This window comes from Pongo pygmaeus, chromosome 4, assembly GCF_028885625.2.
Source record: "Pongo pygmaeus isolate AG05252 chromosome 4, NHGRI_mPonPyg2-v2.0_pri, whole genome shotgun sequence".
In the NCBI taxonomy this organism is placed as follows: domain Eukaryota; kingdom Metazoa; phylum Chordata; class Mammalia; order Primates; family Hominidae; genus Pongo; species Pongo pygmaeus.
The window spans coordinates 17,286,247-17,299,592 of record NC_072377.2 but is presented as its reverse complement, the minus strand read 5'-3'; the positions used below and the strand labels follow the sequence as shown (position 1 = coordinate 17,299,592).

Genomic DNA, 13,346 nt, shown 5'->3' with positions numbered 1-13,346 from the left:
CTTCTACTGAACTTTCACAACACACTTCTTTTTTTTTGAGATGGAGTCTTGCTCTGTTGCCCAGGCTGGAGTGCAGTGGTGCCATCTCGGCTCACTGCAAGCTCTGCCTCCTGGGTTCACGCCATTCTCTTGCCTCAGCCTCCCGAGTAGCTGGGACTACAGGTGCCCGCTACCATGCCCGGCTAATTTTTTGAATTTTTAGTAGAGACGGGGTTTCACCGTGTTAGCCAGGATGGTCTCGATCTCCTGACCTCTTGATCTGCCCGCCTCGGCCTCCCAAAGTGCTGGGATTACAGGCGTGAGCCACCGCGCCTGGCCTCACAACACACTTCTGACACCAGATGTTGTGGGGTGAGGGGTTCCCTAGACACCAGGCGAGCAATCAGTTCTGCAGCAGACACCAGCTGGGTGTCCCCTCATTCAGTTCAGTTCTGACACTGTCTACCTGGCGTCAGACCCCACAGGTTGAGGGCTCAGTCCTGTAAGTCTGCTCCCCATTTTTGATGACAGTCACAAGCCGCAGGTTGCTCCACCTGAGCCTGTGATCAGCAGCCTGTACATCAGGATTCCCTTGGGTTTCAGTTAATTTGCTAGAGCAGCTCACAGAACTCAAGGGAACACCAGCTTACGTTTACTGGCTAGTGGTAAAGGACATCACAAAGGTTACCCAGACCACCAGATGAAGAGGTGTATAGGGCGAGGCGTGTGGGAAGGGTCTGGGAGCTTCTGTGCTCTCCCCAGGTGTGCCACCCTCCAGAAACCCCCATGTTTCCAGCTGTCCGGAAGCTCTGTCCTTTTGGGTTTTTATAGAAGCTTTATGATGCAGCCATGACTGATTCTTTCACTGGTTACTGGTCAACCTTCAGCCCCTCTCCTTTCCCTGCCTTGGTCTTTCCTGTGAGCAGCCCCCATCCTGAAACCACCTAGGAGCTGCCAGCCACCAGTCAACTCATGACATACAAGACACTTACACTTTGAAGATTGCAAGGATCTTAGAGTTGGATGTCAGAGGACAACGACGCTGACCAAATCTGTATTTCACAATACCCCACAACCCAGACTGTCATTTTCAAATACTTCAGCTCATGGAATGCAGGTCCTCACTCCCATCTAAGCCCGTAATCTCCCTTTGTATTTTATGTGCACTTCTTATGTCATTCCTCTCTGTACTTTATTATGGCCATTTTCTGTTATTTACAAGTTTTTTCTCTGATTAAACTGTTTGAGAACAGACTGGCTTCTATTCCTTTTTCAGGCTGTTGAGCAGTTCTCTCTGCCAGGTGCTAGGCTGGACTATTTTCTAATATTTGTTCCCTTATTTAACCACTTAGCTGCTTTGTGGACTGATGCTTATTATCTGCATTTGTAAAATATTAATAGGAAACTGGCTTATGAAAGCCAATCAGTAAAGCTATTTCAAAAACAGGAGAAAAACTGAACCTGTTTACCACCTGTTAGCTCTGGGACAGTGGGCAGGTTCTTTATCTGCTCCATGCCTCATTTCCCATGTCTGTAAGATAGGAGCATTATTATTATTATTATTATTTTTGAGACGGAGTCTTGCTCTGTCGCCAGGCTGGAGTGCAATGGCACGATCTCAGCTCGCTGCAACCTCCGCCTCCCGGGTTCAAGCGATTCTCCTGCCTCAGCCTCCCGAGTAGCTAGGATTACAGGCATGCGCTACCACGCCCAGCTAATTTATGTATTTTTAGTAGAGACAGGGTTTCTCCATGTTGGTCAGGCTGGTCTTCAACTCCTGACCTCATGATCCGCCCGCCTCGGCCTCCCAAAGTGCTGAGATTACAGGCGTAAGCCATCGCGCCTGGTAGGGAGCGTTATTAGTTACTCACTTACAGGGTGTTTTAAGAATTAAGCAAGTTAGTGCGTGTGAAGCGTTTGGGACAGAGGCCTGCACATGGTCAGTGTGTCAGCTGTTAGGATTATTCTCCAAGGTTACAAGGCACTGGGAGATCGGAGCCTGGTCTGGATTCGGAATCCCACGTCCTTGCTGTTGAATTCCACGTCCTTCTGGGCCGTGGCACTGTGCCTTGTCAGCCACGAGGGCTAAATAAATATTTGTAGCATGAATAAATGCATTTGAAATTTTTGGTGGTGGTTGTTCTCCAGGTGAAATGAATTTACTTAAAAGATGGTCCTGGGCGCGGTGGCTCATGCCTGTAATCCCAGCGCTTTGGGACGCCGAGGCGGGTGGATCACCTGAGGTCAGGAGTTTGAGACAAGCTTGACTGAAACCCCATCTCCACTAAAAATACAAAAAATTAGCTGGGCCTGTCTCTGGTCCGTGCTTCCAAGATGACAAAGAAAAGAAGGAGCAACGGTCATGCCAAAAAGGGCCGCAGCCACGTGCAGCCTATTCGCTGCACTAACTGTGCCCGATGCGTGCCCAAGGACAAGGCCATTAAAAAATTCGTCATTCGAAACATAGTGGAGGCTGCAGCAGTCAGGGACATTTCTGAAGCGAGCGTCTTCGATGCCTATGTGCTTCCCAAGCTGTATGTGAAGCTACATTACTGTGTGAGTTGTGCAATTCACAGCAAAGCAGTCAGGAATCGATCTCGTGAAGCCCGAAAGGACCGAACACCCCCACCCCGATTTAGACCTGCGGGTGCTGCCCCACGTCCCCCACCAAAGCCCATGTAAGGAGCTGAGTTCTTAAAGACTGAAGACAGACTATTCTCTGGAGAAAAATAAAATGGAAATTGTACTTAAAAAAAAAAAATTAGCCGGGCCTGGTGGTGGGCACCTGTAATCCCAACTATTTGGGAGGCTGAGGCAGGAGAATCGCTTGAATCCGAGAGGTGGAGGTTGCAGTGAGCCCGTATTGCACCTCTGCATTCCACCCTGGAAAATCCGTCTCAAAACAAATAAAATAAAAGGTAAGAACATAACTTGGGGTGCATGAAAGAAGCAGAACGCTATGTTAGACTTCTGGAAAATACTTTTGTGTACCTTAGCCTGGGCTGAAAAAGCAAACAGCTTCTCAAAAATCAGTCATTTTAAATGAACTCATTTCTGTGTGGAAAATATGGCTTCATGATGGTCTGGCTCTAGAACGTGCCAGGGAACCAAGCAGTTAGGGGTGGGAATGGGAATTCCTATTGTCCTCTCTGCATCTAGAAAACGACAGGCTGCTCTGCACTGAGGTAGCACAGAGGACAAGGCTGTGAATGAATCAGGTGCCTGGTACTCATTGTAGGGAAGTCTAAAAGATGGCGGGTATCCGTAGATAGTTCAGGATTTTGATGTATTTTTAGGGTGTGGGTATCGCTTTTATTATTGATTTCTATAAATGGGAACTGTAGAATCTGTAAAAGGAGTCTTCTCACCTATTTAAATGCCGTAGAGGTAAGCTTGGGGAAGTGAGTTGGATGCGAAAGATCAAGGTCATTGTTAATAGGGCAGGGCGGGTAAGAGACAAATACACTCTTCTGGCAAAGTTTCCAGATGGGTGGAGTTTATACCGAAGTTCACCAGGTTCTTGGGTTGTTGGAAATCCCCCTTCCTGCCTTCCATGCTGGGCACCACATTGTGTGCTGGGATGGAGAGTAGAACCAGCATGGGTGGTCTGGCAGGGAGGGCTGGCACCTGGGGACAAAGGTACATGCTGCAAGCTGACTGACGGAGGAGGGGTGCCCAGCAGGCCAGCGAGGGCCTCCGAGAGGAGGTAATGTATGTGAATGCCAAAGCTAGAGGATGCATTGGTGTTGCTGGCAAAGCAACAGGCTGGGGTGAGAATGAGCTCAGCCTGGGTGAGAGCTGAGAAGAGTCTCGGGAGAGGGGGGCTGAGACGGCTGGAGGGGCAGGCAGGAGCCAGATCATGCGCAATCTACAGCCTGCTCCAGAGGGATTTTGTTAGAATAAAAAAGATTTTAAGAGAGGGGCCAGGCGTAGGCATGGTGGCTCATGCCAACACTTTGGGAGGCCGAAGTGGGTGGATCACCTCAGGTCAGGAGTTTGAGACCAGCCTGGCCAACATGGTGAAACCTCGTCTCTACTAAAAATATAAAAATTAGCCAGGTGTGACGGTGGATGCCTGTAATCCCAGCTACTCGGGAGGCTGAGGCAGGAGAATTGTTTGAACCCACGAGGAGAAGGTTGCAATGAGCCAAGGTGGCACTATTGTACTCCAGCCTGGGCGACAGAGCAAGACTCTGTCTCAAAAAACAAAAACAAAAACAAAAACAAAAAAACAAGACTTAGGGAGGTGTGTACTTTTGGGAGGATCATGCTGGTTGCTAGTTGGCATAGATTGAAGAGGGATACGGTGGGTTTGGGGACTAGGGAGGGGAATTGGACCTGGGAGGTTGGTGAGAACAGATGGCCTGGCTGCTCTATCCAATTGTCACCGGATGGATCGGTCCCCCGTCTTTTGAAAAGCTAATCTGCCTCTTGAAAGCTGCTCACCTCTCTGCTGGGTGGTGGTGGGAATTTACACGTTTTTCTGCAGTCAGTCTTCAGACCTGTCACATTCTGGGCTCCAGGGTAGTTTTTTCTCTGTTCAGGCACACTACAGTGTCTAACCTCTAGCCCCTGCAAACTCTAATTAAAAACACATTTGCCTTAGACCACTGTTTCTACATCTGCAAAACTCCTCTCTTTCCATGATCACGTTGAAATTATCTGAGCATGGTTGGGAGGCAGAGAGGAGAGTTTTTAGGTGAAAGCACAAATTTTCTGCTCTTTGGTATATAATTAATTGTCTAGTTTTATTTGTCTTAACTCTGAACGACCAATAAATAAGGAACCGACCTGTACAATTCAGTGTTCAAGAATTTAGAAAACGTTGCTGTTGAAATTGCTGTGAGATTTGTACTTTAGGAAACAGATGTGTTTTTCCTCCTCCTCTTGATAAAAGATATCATGGGGCAATTTTTATACTAAGTTTCCCAGAGCTGTTTAAATCTTTTTTTTTTTTTTTTTTTTTTTTTTTTTGAGACAGCATCTTGCTGTGTCGCCCAGGCTGGAGTGCAGTGCTGCTATCTCTGCTCACTGCAACCTCCGCCTCCTGGGTTCAAGCAATTCTCCTGCCTCAGCCTCCCAAGTAGCTGGGATTACAGGCACCCACCACCTCTCTTGGCTAATTTTTGTATTTTTAGTAGAATTGGGGTTTCACCATGTTGGCCACGCTGGCCCTGAACTCTTGACATCAGGTGATCCACCTGCCTCGACCTCCCAAAGTGCTGGGATTAGAGGCCAGAGCCACTGCACCTGGCTTAAATTATTTTATACACTGGATCTGTACAATTTACATTCTTGGAGCAAATTCTGATTTATCACATTGTTTTTTTTTTTTTTTGAAACTGAGTTTCGCTCTTGTTGCCCAGGCCTGCTGTGGCGTGATCTCGGCTTAAGGTCTGCCTCCCAGGTTCAAGCGATTCTCCTGCCTCAGCCTCCTGAGTAGCTGGGATTACAGGCGCCCGCCACAATGCCCTGCTAATTTTTTGTATGTTTAGTAGAGACGGGGGTTTCACCATGTTGGGCAAGCTGGTCTCGAACTCCTGACCTCAGGCGATCTGCCCGCCTCCGCCTCCCAAAGTGCTGGGATTACAGGCGTGAGTCATCCCGCCTGGCCACATTCTTTTATTATTTCAGAAGTAGGGAAAAATATTTTTCTGCTTGTCTCCTCAGGTGAATGTTGAAGTAAAGTAGATTAGGATGAGGCAGGTAGGTTGTCACTGGGGAATTTTGTACATTGTTTCCTAAAATGAGGAAAAGCAAACATAATGAAAACATTGCATTTGTGTTTGTTTTCTTTGCTCACACGCTAGCACCTTTTTTTTTGTTTGTTTGAGACAGAGTCTGTTTCTGTCACCCAGGCTGGAGTGCAGTGGCATGATCTCGGCTCACTGCAACCTCTGCCTCCCAGGCTCAGGTGATTCTCCTGCCTCAGCCTCCCAAGTAGCTGGGATTACAGGCACCCACCACCACGCCCAGCTAATTTTTGTATTTTTAGTAGAGACGGGGTTTCACCATGTTGGCCAGGCTGGTCTCGAACTCCTGACCTCAGGTGATCTGCCCACCTCAGCCTCCCAAAGTGCTGGGGTTACAGACGTGAGCCACCATGTACTTTCGCCTACTGAATTACATCTCTACATTTTTAGCATCTAGAACTGGGCTGTCCAGTGCTTTAGCCACTATCACTTTGTGGTATTTGGGCACTTGAAGTATGGCTGTTCCAAGTTGAGATGTGCAGGGAGCGTACAACACACATCAGAATTTGACAATGGGGCCAGGCGTGGTGGCTCACACCTGTAATCCCAGCACTTTGAGAGGCTGAGATGGGTGGATTACCTGAGGTCAGGAGTTCGAGACCAGCCTGGCCAACATGGTGAAACCCCATTTCTACTAAAGATACAAAATTAACCGGGTGTGGCGGGCCCCTGTAATCCCAGCTATTCGGGAGGCTGAGGCAGGAGAATCGCTTGAACCCTGGAGGTGGAGGTTGTGGTGAACTGAGATCATGCCGCTGCACTCCAGCCTAAGCAATAAGAGTGGAAACTCTGTCTCAAAAAAAAAAAAAATAAATAAATTTGAGAATAGGTATGGAAAAAAGGCCAGTTAGCTCATTGATGTTTTTTTTTAAGATGACATTTTGAAGTGGTGATACTTTGGATCTCTGGGTTAAAAAACAGAATATTAAAAGTAATCTTACCTGTTTCTTTGTAGTTTTTTTTTTAATATGATCATTAGAAAATCTAAAATTACATATGTGGCTTGCCTTATTTCTGCCCGGCAACTCTGGTTGAAAGACGCTGACCTGGGGTCTCCCGAAAGCTTTATCCCTAGGGCCCTGTGAGCTGCTTGTGGTCATTCCTGCTGCATTTTCCCCAGTAGAACTGTCCATGACTTGGTCCAGCTACTGGGACCCTCCTACCTGCCAGCAGTGCTTACCTCCCAGCCTGGGGTTGATGACAGCAAGAGGGCACGCAGGCCTGCAGACCAGCTCTTTCTTAGAACAAAAGAGTTCAAGGAGTTCTTGAGATGATTAGGGTCCGCAGAGTTTGAGTAACACTCTTGAAATGCTCAAAAGCAGTTGGTTGGTGAGAATGGTTCTGAATTCTGCTAGCCACTTAGGCAGTGTTTGCTGTTGCTGCTTTTTCTAGGATACTCTTGCATTTTAAACAAACCTCTTGGAGGGGCTTCAACCCTTTTGGCTCTGCCCTCCCTACAATCATGCTAGATCTTGTAGCCCATGACGGCGCACCCGCAGGGAGAGCTGTCAGGGTAGCCTGTAAATGGGGGCCATGGAGATAAGTGAATGTTGCACTAGATTTTCAGGGTCTGTTGACAAACCTCTGTGGTATTTGCACAGAGAACAAAGAGTTTAGACTGTGGGACTCAGGAGGCCTTCCAGTTTGCTGGTGTTGGTGAGAGAGAGCAGCACATCTGCATTCTGTAGAAGTCTGCAAGGAAGATTTATTGCCCTTTGAAAATCCAAGGTATGCACTTCAACACAGATTTTTACATGGGTTCATCTAGGGATGCTTGTTTCAAACACCAATAGGGCATACGTCTTTGCATATGTCTTGGATGTCTTGGACTAGGAGCTGTTGTATTTTATTGGAGTATCTGTGGTGGCGTTGCAGAGTTTCTGAATCATGCTGATAAAGGACATTTTTTTTTCTTACGAAGTGTAAATTTCAGGCGCTACTTATTTAGCAAGCCAATTTTGTTATGTATACTTTGCGGGAACTTCTAAAATAATTTTTAAATGGTATGTTTTAAAATGACTGGTCTTTCAACTAAACAGTTTCAAAACAAATACTTGAATTGCAGTGAGCATTAATTATTGGAATAAATCATAGCCACAGAGGTGTATATACCAGCATTTTGTAGTAGATTACTCAGGAGCAATGCATTGTTTCCTTGACAGAAAATTTATATGATTTCCTTCTTTCCTTCCTTCCTGCCTGCCTGCCTGCCTGCTTCCTTCTGCCTTCCCATCCTCCCTCTTTCCTTTCTTTTCCTTCTCTCTCTCCCTTCTCCTCCCTTCCTTCCTTCGTTGGAGCTAATGCAAGATTTTTTTGGAGGCAGACCAGGTTTGAGAATCACCGAATTGGTGAATCCACAGACGGGGTGGGGAAGGCACCCTTGTGTTTTTGGTAATCACCTGGAAGGCCCTGACCTCACCCTTTGGAGCATTGGCTCGGTGCAGGAGTGCCCCGCCACCCCACTGCACCCCAGAATCCTGGGGGGGCTGCTAAGATCCGGCCCCTGTCATTCCACTTCTGCATGGCTGGATTGGTCCCTGGGCACTGTCTGATTCTGCTATAAAGACAGGGGTGAGAGCCTCATTTCTAGACCATTTCTTTCTTTTTTTTGCCCAGGCTGGAGTGCAGTGGCACGATCTCGGCTCACTGCAACCTGGGATCAAGCGGGTTCAAGCAGTTCTGCCTCGGCCTCCTGTGTAGGTGTGATTACAGGCATGTGCTACCATGCCCAGCTAATTTTTGTATTTTTAGTAGAGACAGGGTTTCACCATGTTGGCCAGGCTGGTCTCCAACTCCTGACCTCCGTTGATCCACCCACCTAGGCCTCCCAAAGTGCTGGGATTACAGGCATGAGCCACCGTGCCTGGCCAAGACCATTTCTTTAAATATAGAGATGAGGTCTCACAATATTGTCCAGGCTGGTCTTGAATTCCTGGACTTAAGCGATCCTCCCGCCCCTGCCTCCCAAAGTGCTGGGATTACAGGCTTGAGCCATATCACCTAAACACCTGAGAGTTTATTGGGAGCTTGCCTGGCTACTGCTGATTGTGGCTTCTGAGTCCTGAGATTACTCTGCTTGTAGTTTCCTTCCTTCCATGAGGCTTAAGGAGAGAAGGACTCCATTTTTCAGAGAGCAGAAGCGAGGCCAGGAGTGTTGAGGCAGAGAGGGCAGGAGCTGGGGCTGTCATCTGCAGTCCGGTTGAGGAGCAGCATGCTGACTTCCCAGGGGAGCTCCTGCCCTGCTCCTCCCTGCCTCCACCCGCCCTGCTGTGCGGCAGGGCCCCCCTTGCATTAAGGCTTTACCACTGGGGGTTTTGCAAGTTTATTGCACGCATGTCCTTGCTTCTAGCCAGGAGTTTGGCTTTTTACCAGGTGGCGTAGTGTGTGTGTGTGTGTGTGTGTGTGTGTGTGTGTGTGTGTGTGTGTTGGGGTGTTGGGGAGGGGGCGGCTTACATCATGGCCAGAGTGTTTGGGAAGGATGGATGGGGTGGGAAGGAGATGGATGGATGGGGTTGCTGGAATCCACCCCTAGGAAATTCCTTTGGGTGTCTCAGTGTCCTGCTGGGGAAGGAGCTCTTGCTGGGTTGAGCCTGTTGGGTGTTCTTACCATTGGTACTCAGGAGGCAAGAGGCTTCCTGGGAATGAGATAGGGGGAGCAGAGGGCCTTTGTTCTGGTCTAGATGGGGCCTGTCATCCAGGGGTAGTGGAGAAGCTGATGAGGAACCAATAGGAACTCGGAGGAACTTTCTTTCCTTGGCCTCGGGCCTCAGAGCCTCCAGTGGACATGGCTGTATTTGATGGACAGACCTCAGATGTCAGCCTCCTGGGCTCGGCCCATTCTGCATTTACCGCAGCAGGGTCTTCACTGCAGCCCCCCTGCCACTACTTTGTCCTACCCCTTGATTCCCCTGAGAGAGATCTTGGGAACTTCCAAATTTTGAGTGACTGAGGGCCTTTCAAACTGAGAAAGAATTAAAAATGGATCCTTCAAAATGACTTGTCTACTGTGTGGTTCTTTTAAAACATAATTTGAAAAGAGTATATTGCATTGTAAAACAGTAATTTTGCCCACATTTTATTGGTAAGGGTGGAGGTGATTTTAGTCCTTAGTGGTTTGTAGAGCTTGGCGGGTTAGAGTCTGAGACTATTTTTTCTTGTGCTGGACAAAGGTGAATGCCTTCATTGTTTCATTGTGTAGAGCTGTTAATAGTTTATGGAGGGCAATTAAGTAGCGCTGCATAAGCCAATTTACAGTGTGTCTTAGTCTACACTGGCACTTGGCTAATTTGCAGAAAATTGGACCTTTCAACATGGGGCTTCCTCCCTCTACCCCGTAGGGGCTTCTCCTATTCATCCCCCAGCAGTCTGGCTTCGCCTCCAACACCGCAGGCTCCAGTCCTCTGCGTATCCCCACATTAGTCCTCCTGGTATCAAGTTTCAATGATCTGTTTGCACTTCATCCCCATTGGACTGCAGGCATCTGGGAATGAGGCATGTCCCTTATTAATCTTTGCACTGGGTCTCTGGCACAGTATCTGTGTTGTTAAATGCGTCAGTGGCCACCTCTGCTTTCCATGAAGCATTTCTGATTATCCACTCACCTTCTTTCTCAGAGTTAGCCTCTTTAATCCCCACAGTTCCTGGGAGGTAGATTGTATTTGCTTTTCCTCTTCTTTCGATGAGGAAACGAAGGCCCATGGAGGTTAATTTGTCCAAGGCCACATGGCTAAGATGTGGTAAAGCCAGGGTTCCTGTCCAGGCAGTTTGGCCCCCTGGATAGAGCCATTATCAAAAACCACTATCCTTCGGTCTAGCCAGGAAAAAAAATTTCAGACAGCCCACAGAGGAGGGATGTTTCACAGAATACCTGACCAGCATTCTTCAAAACTGTCAAGGCCGTCAAAGAAGGAGCATGATGATTACATCCAGTGTCCCAGAAGGGGTCCTGGGACGGAAAAAGGACATTGGGTGGAAACTGGAGAACTCTGAGTGAAGTGTGGCATTGAGTTCATAGTAAGGTGCCAATGTCGGTTCCTTAGTGTGATAAACGTCCACATTATGTAAGATATTAAGAACAGGAACCAGAGTGAGAGGTGTACAGGGACTCCCTGTATTATCTTTGCAACTTGTCTGGAAAATCTAAAACTATTTCTAAAATGAAAAGTTGACTTAACAACTTAATGACAATGCCACCACTAAGCCCACTGCACTCCACTGCCTGGCTGGCTTGTCATACACTCTGGGTACCCTCACTGCTCGCTGCCTGGTGCCCACCCACTGCTGGGGAGAGGCTGTGTCCTTGGAGAAGAGTTCCCTCCAATTTCAGCACCTATCAGTGATGGAGGGATATAACTAGGGCTAGTCACAGGGCCGTCAGAACTGCTGCCCCCACTTTTTTAAGCAGTGTAACCTGTTCCAAAGTCTCTGTTGAACCCAACAGGAGGTGTAATATGGAGAGAAATGAAAATGAATTTTGCTGTAGGAGGGAAATAATTTTCTTTTTTTTTTTTTTTTTGAGACAGAGTCTCACTCCCTCACCCAGGCTGGAATGTGGTGGCACTATCTCAGCTCACCGCAACCTCTGCCTCCCGAGTTCAAGCGATTCTCCCACCTCAGCCTCCTGAGTAGCTGGGACTACAGGTATGCACCACGACACCTGGCTAATTTTTGTATTCTTAGTAGAGACGGGGTCTCACCCTGTTCGCCAGGCTAGTCTCAAACTCCAGGTGATCTGCCTGCTCAGCCTCCCAAAGTACTGGGATTACAGGCGTGAGCCACAGTGCCCAGCAGGAGAGGAATAATTTTCTATAGACAAAATCTTAGTGTCAACAGGACCAAAGAGGCATTTATGTCATTTAAATGTTTCTCATCCTCTTCAGCTTCCTTATCGCTTTTCTGTTGGGGGTAGCTTGTAATTGTAAGTTCTTTTTTTTTGAGACGGAGTCTCACTCTGTTGCCCGGGCTGGAGTGTGTGGTGGCGCAATCTCGGCTCACTGCAAACTCCGCCTCCCGGGTTCACGCCATTCTCCTGTCTCAGCCTCCCGAGTAGCTGGGACTACAGGCGCCCACCACCACGCCCGGCTAATTGTTTTTGTATTTTTAGTAGAGATGGGGCTTCACCGTGTTAGCCAGGATGGTCTCTATCTCCTGACCTCGTGATCTGCCCGCCTCAGCCTCCCAAAGTGGTGGGATTACAGGTGTGAGCCACCGCGCCCGGCCTGTAAATTCTTTTTCAATGTTTTGTATCTGGAAGGTAGCTGGGCTGGTAGTGTTGTTGGTTTGGAGAAACTGTGGTGCATGTGGTTGGTTGAACGAGGCCTGTGTTCTGTAGCAAGGCCTTGAGAGGAAAGTTAAATTAAAGCAATATGAGGGCTGAAAGCCATCTGGATGTGACCCAGTAAGGTGCCAGCAGCAAGACCCCAAATACAGGTACTGCTTTGTTGGGTTGAAGACCTATGGCATTTTTTGTTTGTGTGTTTGTTTTTGAGATAGGCTCTCGCTCTGTCACTCAGGCTGGAGTGCAGTGGCGCAGTCTTGGCTCACTGTAACCTCCGCCTCCTTGGTTCAAGAGACTCTCCCACCTCAACCTTCCAAGTAGCTTGGACTATAGGCGCATGCCACCACGCCCAGCTAATTTTTGAATTTTTTTGTAGAGATGGGGATCTCACCATGTTGCCCAGGCTGATCTTGAACTCCTGAGTTCAAGTGACCTGCCTTCCTTAGCCTCCCAAAATGCTGGGATTACAGTCGTGAGCCACCGTGCCCGGCAACCCTATGGCTTGAAGCATTTTGGTTAGCCATCTCATGTGATCTTTTTGTGTTATGTATCAGACAAGCTAGGTGTCAGCTCATTTGGTGCAGAGAGATCTCAAGTAATGAATAACTGTGCTGAGCTATGGGTAGAAGAGCTGGAGCTTGAGTCCCTGTCTTCTAGGGGAGCATCCAGTGCCATTTCTGTAACCTCATATTGAAACCTTCCAGCAGCCCTGCCTCCCTCTCTTGGTAGCATGGTTTCTGTAGATGCATTTACCATTCAACGGAGCAGTAAGTCTGGCCCTGTTCTAGGTGCTGAGGATTCCACAGCAAGTAAAATCCATTTCTGCCTCCCATAATACAAATGATATAAATATGATGTAAATACTAGTCAAAGCACTGAAATAACTTGTTTTGGTGTTCTAGAGAAAGTATATAAAAATTAGAGACATTTATACAGGTCTCTTGAGTGTGAACTGCTTTCTAGATGTTTTCTGAAACCTGTAACATTTGTGTGTGATGAAAATGAGAGGTGATATTCCTTTACTTGCAAATAATGGAAACTCCACAAAAACTAGTGCAAACTGAAAAGAGGACCTTCTTGCATATGTAATAAGGAAGGTCAAGAATGAAGATGGTGGTTGGGATAATGGAATCCAGGGAGTGAATGAGGTCAGGTGTGAGTCTACCTGTTTGTCTGCATAGTTGTTTGTCTGTCCCTCCCTGTCTCTTTTTATTTGTGATATAATTCACACATCATGACATTCACCCATTTAAAGTGTATAATTCAGTGGTTTTTAGCATCTTCACAAGATCGTACAACCATCATCACTATCTAATTTTATCACATTTTCCTACTCC

General features: G+C 47.6%; 2 protein-coding genes across 2 annotated transcripts in view; both read left to right on the top strand.

The window, feature by feature from the left end:
- Positions 1-13,346, top strand: part of MYO10 (myosin X) — a 268,244-nt gene that overhangs the window by 31,439 nt on the left and 223,459 nt on the right. The gene's annotated exons all lie outside the window — the stretch shown is intronic.
- Positions 2,282-2,757, top strand: LOC129037602 (small ribosomal subunit protein eS26-like). The gene has a single exon (XM_054489922.2). It carries the CDS (start codon positions 2,314-2,316, stop codon positions 2,659-2,661), a length of 348 nt encoding a protein of 115 aa, XP_054345897.1. The 5' UTR covers positions 2,282-2,313; the 3' UTR covers positions 2,662-2,757.